General features: G+C 41.0%; 1 protein-coding gene across 1 annotated transcript; it reads right to left on the reverse strand.

Moving 5' to 3' along the window:
• Nucleotides 1-1269: 1269 nt before the first annotated feature.
• On the reverse strand, nt 1270-10763 carry BORCS7 (BLOC-1 related complex subunit 7). Its single transcript, XM_030865499.2, has 5 exons — nt 10592-10763; nt 4281-4343; nt 4127-4170; nt 3137-3157; nt 1270-2363 (listed from the first exon to the last, which is right to left on the reverse strand). The coding sequence occupies exons 1-5, from the start codon at nt 10727-10729 to the stop codon at nt 2312-2314; spliced, it is 318 nt and encodes a 105-aa protein (XP_030721359.1). The 5' UTR covers nt 10730-10763; the 3' UTR covers nt 1270-2311.
• Nucleotides 10764-11407: the final 644 nt, after the last annotated feature.

Below are 11407 nucleotides of genomic sequence, written 5' to 3' on the forward strand. Positions count from 1 at the left end.
ATGTACTAATTTGTACTTTTACGATTGAGCTGACATTTTACCAATTTAATCTGTAAGAACCAATTAATGGTTTCATATATTTTTCTAATTTTTGTCATTCATGCTTGGTTTTCTTATTCCACTTTGATTTCTTTTGTTCTCTTTCTAAATTCTAACCACAAACTCCTTAAAAAAAAAAAAGAAAACATTTACTTACGCCTTATCCCTAATACAGATACTTAAAGCATGATTTTTTTCTTTATAGTACTGCTTGGGTATCATCACATAAATTTGCTTGCATAGATTTGAATTTTCATTATTTTGAAATTATCCTCCAACATATCCTCTACAACACAGATGTTATTTTAGAGAAGTACCTTTTGTCTCCATATTAACCTATTTCTATAAGAAACAAACTATCGAAGTATGTATACATTTCTGCCTGCTCTCACATTTCTGTCTACTTTTCTTTCATGTATTTTGGCATTATGTTCTTTAAAATGACTAAATCAGTACTACTAGGTTTTCATTATTTAATGTAAATTTCATCTTTATTTACCATTCAAATTTTGATTGTGAAATTTATTTTATCAGATATAACATAAGCAGTCACTGCTTCTTTAATATTTGTTCCAGCATGAGGAAGAAAACATAGACTATAGTTTAATTGTTTTTCATCTTAAATATTTCTTTGCTTTGTGTATACTTGGATGGTTAAACTTTGTTTTGTTTTCTAAACTGGTGACTTTTTAAAAAAATCAGTCCTTGGATTTTCTAAGTAGATAATCCTACTGTATGATAACAATTTTGTCTCTTCCTTGCTAATAGTTACATTTAATTTTAATTTCTGCACCAGGTGTGGCTTCCAGCAAAATGTTGAATAGAAACTGTGATAGTAACATCAAATGTTTTACTACTAATATGACAATTGCTGTAAGTTTGCAAGCCTTCTTTTTAAGGTAAGTTGAACCTGTTTATATTTAATAATTGTAATAAACATTTATAGAATGAATGTATAAGTGAATTCCTTCATACTGTTTTTTTACTTTAAGTTAATGTATATATATATAAAATGAGGAATAAATGTAATCTGATATGATTAGTCAACTTGATGATATAGAATATGAATTAAATTGGACTCATATTTGCCTTTTTTCTTTCAGTAAAAACACCATTTTCTTATGTCAGCTTTCTCCCAGTACCTTAGTGAATTAAGAACTGAGCTAAAACAGGTTGGAAGTCCCATTTTAAATTCAAATAAAGCATAGACATTCAGACTTGACAACAGACAACGGTAATGACATTTAATGAGATAAATTCAATGAACATAGGTAAATGTCAATAAACGTTAAGGTTTTCTACATGGCACAACCCTATACCGGAATCACAGTAACTCAACTGCATTCTCACTTGACAATAATGTCATACAAGTGAATTTGCTGATGACTAGCAAAATTACAAAATGAACCCAAGGCCACTTAATCAAGAGTCACAACAACAAAGAAACCCTAGGAATGAAGGTCAAGGCAGGAGGTTGCAGCTGGCCAGATATGATACCATTTGCCTAATTTTCATGTAGGAATTTGCTACAACAAATAAAATAACTATCTCCTCTTAGTTACTAGAAAAGAAAAGAAAACAACAGGTATTACTTAATCACCATTCTGTGACCATGAAATTAAAATATTTCCTGAATGTATGATTAAAAGAAAGAAGTCTTTAAAAACAGTATTAATCATTCTTATACATTCACAATAGAAGCTCTTAAGTCTGAATTTAAAACACTACTCAGTATTTGCTTAAGAAACACATTTAGACAATATGGCTTTTGACATATCAAAGTTCTATGAGAAAAACGAAGACATCTTTTAATTTTGCTTTAATATCAAATTAACAGAGCAACTTAAAAATTCAATAAGAGCATGGGTTGGTTTGATTCAATAAGTGCTTTCAAAATTCAATCACTTAGGGGCTTCCCTGGTGGCGCAGTGGTTGAGAGCCTGCCTGCCGATTCAGGGGACACGGGTTCGTGCCCCAGACCGGGAAGATCCCACATGCCCGTGAGCCATGGCCGCTCAGCCTGCGCGTCTGGAGCCTGTGCTCCACAACGGGAGAGGCCACAACAGTGAGAGGCCCGCGTACCGCCAAAAAAAAGAAAAAAAAAATTCAATCACTTAACTTCCTTTCAGGAGAAACTGTTCATCATCACAGATCTTACTCTAACTTAACTTTTGGAGAAGAAAATGGAAAATCAAACCCATAGCACAGTGGTTATGTAAGATATTTCCTCCTCAGTGTCAGGCAAAGTGCTTTTGCCCTCTCATAACACGTTCTACTTCAACAGATGATTTAACTGGTCCTGTAGGTTTGATGACTGCTCAACACTACAAATTAGAATAGAGAAAAAGGTTTATCTAGAATGAGCATCTCGTTGTCATAGCAACCCTCTCTATGCAATAGTACTTTCTTTTGGCTTTAAATGTGGGGCTATTGATGGGGTCACATCCATGGTTGGATGCAGAGATAGGGGTATTCCTCTACATTCTTTGTATGCAATGGTTTCCTGTCCCTGCAAGTCCAATTTCATATGTTCTCCCTAGAAAAAATGGAGGACTAGATACTGAAAAAAAAAAAAAAATGCGATCAATGTTAAAAAAAAAAGGACATCTCATTGTGCAAATGATTTGCACAAAGTATATTATATGCATAGTTCTGTTGAACTAAATCAAAATTTCTGTTGGTCCACTAGGGTCCCAGACATGTTTAAACTATGAAGAAAAGATCTGTAAAGCCAACTAGTAGTGTAAACAACATTGCAAGGGACAGATTTAATCCACTTAAAACAGAAACAAGGCTGTTCAATGACTTTAGCACATTTACTTTACTTAATGAATATTACCAATGTAAAAGGTTTCCTACCCTCAGAGTTGGTCTCTACACTCTATAACTTTTAGAAAGCCTTTGCTAGCAGTGAATTGACTTACTGCATGCCTTTGAAATATTCTTTATATTCCCAATGAGCTATCCTAGAACACATGGCAACTTAAGGGCCTCTGTGAACCAGAGTTTTGTACTGATCCTAGGCCCAGCAGCATAATTCCCCCCAGCCTGCTACAGTTAGTTGGCCCCCCACTCCTCTACCTTTGGGGTTACTTACTTCTTCTGAATAGCTTCTTGCCTAAATCAGAAAAGGAAAGAGGAAAATAAACATAAGAAAATGCAGCAAACTAGTAAAAGTTATTTTTGGTCAGATATGTATATATAGGCAGAACAAATTTCCAGCTTGTCACATTTTGTATTTCTGTCCATCCTATCCTAAGATTGTGCTATTGAACAGAGGTTCAATATCTGAGTGCAGAGTTGCTGAAAAGATGATTCTAAACCTAAAGATGTAATAATATTCTATCAGAGTGAGGGCTGTGGTCTAACAAACTACAAGTATGGCTCAAATTCAGTCTGGGTATGTGGAGCCAAACGGTCACATACCTGACATGTACACACCCCCAAAAAATGAGTATTTAGCTATTTAGATATCAAGAGTTAAATTCCCAGTCAGATATTTCTAATAGATACATAAGTATAATGTCAACTACATAAAATAAAAAGCAAAATGAAATAAGATGACAAGTTAATTAAATTATAATTTTGTCCAAAAGGGGTCTCTATATTTCAAAATCTCCTGGATGATTTATATGTAGTTAGGGTTGGGTTATATATGGGAATGTAAGATAAAGAACATAGTTATACTTGATTCTCCAGGGAAGGTGCAGATGCTCCAGGAAAGACCTCAGGCACAGACAGTGGACAGATACTGGTTAAGTGCCTACTGGGTGCCAAGCGCTGTGCATGTGTGTGGTCCTGGATGGGCCCTGCCCTTATGGGGTTTGCAGTCTCTCCTTCTGAGAAGCCCTCAAATTATCAGAGAGGTTCACAAAGGTGGTGCCCACTCTGATCACACTCCATACCCCAAATTCTTATGCAGTCTCAAGCATCTCTTCCAGAGGGAACACATCCTTGACTAACCCCTCCTTTACTCCCAGCTCCTGCCTCCACAGGAAAATGTGCTGAAACACAAAGGCCACAAGAAACAGCCTGCAGAAAACGATTGCTTAATAAGTACAGTAGGCACTGGAGAGGGAATACTCACTGGTATTGAAGATGTGTTGTTATTATTGCCATTTTTCTTAAACTCTGCATTAAAAAAAAAAAAAAGAAGAACAGAGAAATAGAACATTCCACTTCCCTGAAGCCAAACAAACTGTGCATATAAAACCCAAATCATAATAGAAATTGTTTCTTACATCTTCTGAGTGTAAGATGGCATCTTCCTGTAGTACCATGTTTCGAGCAGCCTGACCTAGCAGCTGGAAGACAAAAATAAAATGGTAATAATCAAAACTTCCAAACTTCCTGTAATCTCTCTGCAGCTGTTATACCACCACCCTTTCTCCGTGCCCACCCCCCCACCCCATACAAATATAAACCCTCCAAATGTAAAGGAGGATAATTTCCCATTTGGTCATGTTGAAAATCCATTTCATTGTCACTACGGCAGTTCTGGCATGGGCTCGACATCTGTTCTGAAGGCCACAGCCTGAGAAATCAAGTCCTCCGTAACTGCTGAGTTTATTAATCAAGTGCTGAGAGGCAAAGTCTGCGAAAACAAACTCTGGCTCCACAAGCCCGGTGAGAACCTAACTTCTGATTCTTTAAAGGCAAACTTAAGATTTGGGGTGGTTTGAGAGGAGTGAGAGGGCAGGAGTTAGGATAGGGCTTTAAAGGACAGAAGGAAGGTAGCTGTTGAGAAATGGAATGAGAGACACAGAGGGGGTAAAAAGGCCTGGGGAGAAGCTTGGGCTTTCAAGTGGGAAACCACCGTGTAAAGGATGGCCAGATGGAGCTGGGGAAGAGAAAGAAAGAAGTGCGGCAGCAGACTTTGATGAGTTCCCTGATAGCTGGGCCCTGAGGCCAAGAGAGAAAGGCTGAGTGAGCTCTGTTTCAGCTGGGTGGCCTGTGCTCAGCAGATCTGCCTCCTCACAGAGAGGCAAGAAGAGATCAACAGAGGTTTCTGGCCTCCTGTGGCACCCTGTTCCTGGCAGACATGCAGTCCAACCATGTAAAGGGAGCTACTGTTATGTGTGTCCTACCAACCCTCCCTGTTCCCTTGGGTCAGAGATTCTGGTGAAAGGGGGACAGATGACTTCAAATTAACCAGGACACCAGCACTGTTCCAGCCTCCAGATTCCTTCCCTCACAGCAACTTTTATTTATTTTTCTTTTTAACTTTAAAAATTAACACAACTTGGGACTTCCCTGGTGGCGCAGTGGTTAAGAATCCACCTGACAGGGCTTCCCTAGTGGCGCAGTGGTTGAGAGTCCGCCTGCCAATGCAGGGGACACGGGTTCGTGCCCCGGTGCGGGAAGATCCCACATGCCGCGGAGCAGCCGGGCCCGTGAGCCATGGCCGCTGAGCCTGTGCTCCGCAATGGGAGAGGCCACAACAGTAAGAGGCCCGCGTACCGCAAAACAAAAAACAAAAAACGAAAATAAGAATCTACCTGACAATGCAGGGGACATGGGTTCGAGCCCTGGTCTGGGAAGATCCCACATGCTGTGGAGCAACTAAGCCCATGCACCACAACTACTGAGCCCTCATGCCACAACTACAGAAGCCCACGTGCCTAGAGCCCGTGCTCTGCAACAAGAGCAGCCACCACAAAGAGAAGCATGCACACCGCAACCAAGAGTAGCCCCCGCTCGCCACAAGTAGAGAAAGCCCGCGCAGGGCAACAAAGACCCAAAGCAGACAAAAATAAATAAATAAAAATAAATAAATGTACAAAATAAAAATAAAACTTTACATGCTTCTAAAGGCAAAACAATAAAATAAGACCTATCCAGCCTCTTCCCCTCCCCGGTATCTCTCCCCTATGCATAAATATTTTTTAAATTAATTTTTGGTTTATCTTTCCATTGTTCCTTTACAAACAATGCACATATGTATATATTCTGCCCCCTTTACATAAAATGTAACCTACCATATGCGCTCTTCTGCACCCTGCTCTTTTCACTTGATAATATCTACTGAGATGGATCTGCAGCAGTATATACTGAATCTCCACCTTGTTCTTCCAGGGCTGCTGAGCACTCCACTGAATAGATGTCTCATAAGGTTATTCAACCAGTCCTCCGCTATAGACTTTGGGGCTGTTTCCAGTCTTTTGCTGTTGGAAGTAGTGCTACAAAAAATACCTCATAGTTCTTTGTATCTTTTTGCCATCATGTCTTTGGATAGACTCAGAATCTTGATTGTGACTGCTGGATCAGAGGGTTTTAATTTTGCTACATGTTGCCACCCACCCCCCATTAAGGTTATACCATTTTGCATTCCCACCCACCAGGTATGAGAGTTCCTGTTCCCTCCTTGTGGCCACTTTTAAGTGACAAACTCCAAACTCCTATGGATGGTGACTGACAAACCGATGGCAGAAAAGAAAGAGTTCTAACAGAATCTTCCTCATTCAGTCAACAAATAGTTACTAAGCGCTTATGAGCCAGTAAGAGACATAGCCCCCATCCTTACAGGGCTCACAGGCTGGGATGACAAAGAAGACAAAGGTACTACAATACCTTGTGGTAAGTGCTGAGGGGGAAGCACTGAATGCCCTGGGAGTTCGGGGGGCAGGAGTGATTAACCCATTACTGGCTAGGTGCTCAGGGAAGGCTTCCTAAAAGAAGTGACTTCTGAGACCTAACGGCTGCTGTTTAGAATTCCGAAGTAATATAATGTTACAAAAAAGTGGCATGATCAGATTTACTGTTTTAGAATGTGGTAAACAGGATGGACTAGACAGGGGACTAAAGGCAGAGAGACAGGTTAGGAGAACACTGCAGTATTCCAGGCGAGCAATGAGAGTGACCTGAACCACAGAAGTGGCAGTTAAAAAAGGGGGCACGGGGGGCTTGAGAGGTATTTAGAAGATAGGCTTGACGGGACCTGTGATGGCCTGGAATGCAGGGGCTGTTGGAATGTAGGGCCAAGGCCTTTTCTGTGATGACAGATGAAGTCATTGACATTGTGCATCATTTTCTTACATAAACCAACCACACACGTAACGTATCACCTAAGATTTCCAGTTTCAGTTTCCTTAAAGTGGAACATCTTAAATACACCTGTAAAACCACCTGAGTACAGAATCTTTTTAGATTTCAGTGAACTTCCTCCCAGGCTTGGACCACTGTCTTGCTCATAGTTAACTCAATACCAGTTTGTCTTGGTACTTCTCTTCAACAAGTATTGCTAATTTTCAACTTAGTTTTCATAGCAACAGCAACCCTCTTTTTTTCTGCACTCATATTTCATCATTTCCCACATCATCCCATGAAACAATGTAGTTGCAATAGCAAGCACAAGTGCCTTACACAGGCTTAGGAAAAAACTACAACGAACCCTTACCAAGCACACAATTCACCTGGAGGAGCAGAAGCGCAGGTGTGCACAAGAGGAGCGTATTAGGCACAAGCATTCTTTGTGCCATGGACATAAGTTGGTATGATTTCCTCACTTTGTGCTCCAGTCACACCAGCCTCCCTGCATTCCTTACGTACATTCCTATCTCAAGGCCTCTGCATTTGCCACATCCTCGACGTGGAACTGCCTCCAGATGTCCATATGGTTTGCTCCCTCACTTCATTCAAGCATCTGCTCGAATGCTACCTCCTCAGAAAGCCCTTCCCTGACCACCCTATTTAGGGAAAACCCTTTCAGCACTCTCTATTCCCAGCTTTATTTTTCTTCATAGCATTTACTACCACCTTTTTTGTGTTTCATTTTTTTGTCTGTCTCTTCACTAAAATGGAAGTTTTCTAAGTACAGGGACTTACTTAGACGTTGGTTTTGTGTACCAACGTCTCCCTTGTACCTAGAACAGTTCCTGGCACATTTGTGTACCAACGTCTCCCTTGTACCTAGAACAGTTCCTGGCACATAGCAGACACTCTGTAAATATGTGTTAAGTGGATGCTGTGAAATGAGTGTTTTACACATGGAAATTGTCAGTTTCTCAAACAAAATAGCTATCTGGAGACTGCTGAAGAGAGAAGCAATGCTCTGTGGGCTCAGAAGGATTGAAAATCAGTAAGACACTCCCATAACCTCAGAGCCTAGTAAAGGAAATGGCAAAAATACGTAACTACAGAAAAATACAATATGGTATGTGGTAAGTGTCATGTAAGAGATCCAGTAAAAAAGAAAAAGTTTAGACTTGAGATATGTGTCAACTCTGTCCCAGAAAGTTGGACTGGCTTCAGCTTAACTCAATCCACACCGCTTACTGAGCACCCTGTCTAAATCGACTACAGAAGAAGCCCTCATGAAAAATACACGAGGAGCAGGAGCGGGAAGCAGCAAGCCATATCAGGGCAGTCAATGGTGGCACTGTGGCTTTTTGGCCACTTCATCTAGCTAGCGGCCGTGAGAAGTGACGTCATAGAGTATGGGCTTAGAACCTGTCTGCCTAGGTTTGAATCCTAGCTCTACCCCTTCCTAGCTACTGTGGGACCCTGGACAAGTGAAATTCCTCTCTGTAAGAAAAGTACCTCCTTTATTAGTGATTGTGAAGACTTAATGAATTAAACGACATAACACACACTTTTTTTTTTTGAAAAGCTGAAATAGAATCTAAAAATCATGAAAAGGAGAAGGAAGCAGGTATGTCTACCACTAAAACTGACAAAGCAACTTCTGTGCAACCAAGGCAAAAAGTGAAACACAATAAGTTGCGTAATTCTTATTTGGTAAAAGGCAACACAACAATTCTTCAAAAAAGATAAACTTTCCTCTGATACTGAATCCTAAAATGAGTATACCATGTGGACCTCATACAAAGCATATCTGGGATCATCAGATCAGTGACTTCAACAATAGCATTATGGTAAACGCAAACACTTTTTGTTTTTTTTTAATTAATTAATTTATTTATTTTTGGCGGCGTTGGGTCTTTGTTGCTGCGCACGGGCTTTCTCTCGTTGCAGCGAGCGGGGGCTACTCTTCGTTGTGGTGTGTGGGCTTCTCATTGTGATGGCTTCTCTTGTTGCGGAGCATGGGCTCTAGGCACACAGGCTTCAGTAGTTGTGGCATGTGGGCCCAGTAATTGTGGCTCGCAGGCTCTAGAGCACAGGCTCAGTAGTTGTGGCACACGGGCTTAGTTGCTCTGTGGCATGTGGGATCTTCCCGGACGAGGGCTCAAACCCGTGTCCCCTGCATTGGCAGGCAGATTCTTACCCACTGCGCCACCAGGGAAGTCCCGCAAACACTTTTTTCATTCAGCTGTTTCTTGCAGCCACTATCAATAGAAGCTAAGGACATAACATGAAAGCTAATTTTGTAAGGATAATTCTACTGGACCTTAAACTAATATAAATAAAGCTGCTTTGAACATTCATATACAAATGTGAAGGCTTGCAAACATATTATGTTTGTTAATGCAACTACATAACAATGAAATAATAAGTGATGAAACATGAGTAAAAAAAGAGTGGGAGAGAAAGAGGTGCTACTGTTATGAAAACTAACTTGAAAATCAAAAATACTTCTTGAAAATAAGTAGCTAAGTTACACTGCTACTGAGTTAATTATGAGCAAGACAATGGCCTACAGGAGAAAGTCATAGAAATCTAAAGACTCTGTCCCCAGATTGTTTTACAAGTGTATTCAAGATGTCTTCCACTTTAAAGACTCCAAACCTGGACATCTTAGATGACACATTATGTGCATGGCTGGTTTATGTAACAAAATGATGTATATGTTTTCTTTTCTCCTGGTTAAAACCTAGAAGTTGAAAGCCTGGGTCATTAGACCCATTTTGTTTGTCCAATCACCTGCCTCGTGGGCATTTGGATTGTCTCCAGTTTGGTGCTATTATGGATAAATGTGCTATGAACATGTTCAAATCTTTGTGTGGACATATATTTTCATTTCACTTGGGTGAATACCTCAGGATACAATGGATAGGTCCTTTTTTGGAGAGAGACAGTGTACACATATAAAGCTTGCTGGTGTGACAAGCTATCAAATAATCCCATACACGGAATCAGCCAGAGGATGATGAGGGGAAAATCACGGCAAAGGAGAAAGCTAATCTAAGAAACAGAAAACCAAGAATGTGGCCAGAAAGACAAGTCAGAAAAGAATAAATCTGTGGACAGACGATGCATAAAAGTGTGGAATCTGGAATGTTGAGGGCAAAACCACGCGGAATTTAGGGGCCGAAAGAGACAGATCTTCACTAGAGACAACTCTGAGAAACAAATGAGGAACTCGTTAGGACCACTATCTCATCCGTCGTCTGCGGCGATCTCTGCTTTGAAGCACCGATTCCCATCATTTCGTTTCTTCCCCCACCGCCTCCATTGCCCCCCGGCTCACAGGACCGCTCATCCTACCCAGAGACTACACACCCCAGAATGCAACACGCGCCCTCCGGAACGAGGTCTTCTCCCTTCGCCACTAGTTCACGGACTACAATTCCCAGGATGCAACACGACCCTCTTCCCACGGCTATGGAAGTCGAGTCTCCCGGTATTAAGCCCGGAGAGTCCACTCCCAGCTCACCTCGGAGCTCCGGGAGCCCTTCAGCACCTGCTTGGTGAGCGCGATCACGTCAGTACCACAGGTGTTCACCTTCTCCGTGAGAAGCCCCTTCACAGACTGACCGAATCGCGCTTGCGAATCCGGGGCCCCAGTCGCCATCACTTCAACCAGTGAACGCCTCCCCACGGGCGATGGCGAGTCGCAGGGGCCAAAAGATGAGCAAAGCGAAAGGAGGCGGGGTCTTTTTTTTCCTACCATGGGAAAAGGAAGGGACGCATGCGCGTAGCGGAGGGTGAGCTTTGCTAACTTTAAATTCATTTAAAATACTCAGTTGATATCCTGAAGAAGACAGGGCCCAGGCAAACATCAATGGAGGGGATGGAATACAATTTCAATAAACCCATGGTTTAAAATCAGAAGGCCTGGATTACAGTCCCAATTATGCCGTTTAGTTGTGTGACTGCAAATTATTCAGCCTCTGCAGCATCTTGTGTTCCTCATCTGTAAAACAGAAGTAATAAAGTTAAATTCTCCAAAGTGTATGAGAATGAATTAAGATCAATTCAATTTTAGCAAACATTTCATGAACGAAATACCAAACACTGCTGGGCTGAGGTAAAGAGAAGAGATGCAGTCCTTGTCTCCAGTGAGCTCCCAGGCTGAGGAGGCATGTAAACAAACAGAAGAACCGGGAAGAACAAGCTAATAGAAAAATTGGCAAAGTTCACAAACAGGCAGTTAAAAAAGTAAATAAGATAGTCAACAGGTATGACAAATGTTTTACATCTCTAGTAATTTTTAGTGATAAATGACCCCTTTGTTGTATTTAAAGCAAAC

Source organism: Globicephala melas, chromosome 16, assembly GCF_963455315.2.
Source record: "Globicephala melas chromosome 16, mGloMel1.2, whole genome shotgun sequence".
Taxonomy (NCBI): Eukaryota; Metazoa; Chordata; class Mammalia; order Artiodactyla; family Delphinidae; genus Globicephala; species Globicephala melas.

Bases quoted from the DNA above. Each gene is read 5' to 3' on its own strand.
- BORCS7 (XM_030865499.2), bottom strand. From the start codon at position 10,729: ATGGCGACTGGGGCCCCGGATTCGCAAGCGCGATTCGGTCAGTCTGTG. The intron at 4,344-10,591 runs GTGAGCTGGGAG...TTTGTCTTCCAG, and splicing joins AGGGCTCCCGGAGCTCCGAG to CTGCTAGGTCAGGCTGCTCG. The intron at 2,364-3,136 runs GTAAGTAACCCC...TCTAATTTGTAG, and splicing joins CAAGAAGCTATTCAGAAGAA to TGTTGAGCAGTCATCAAACC.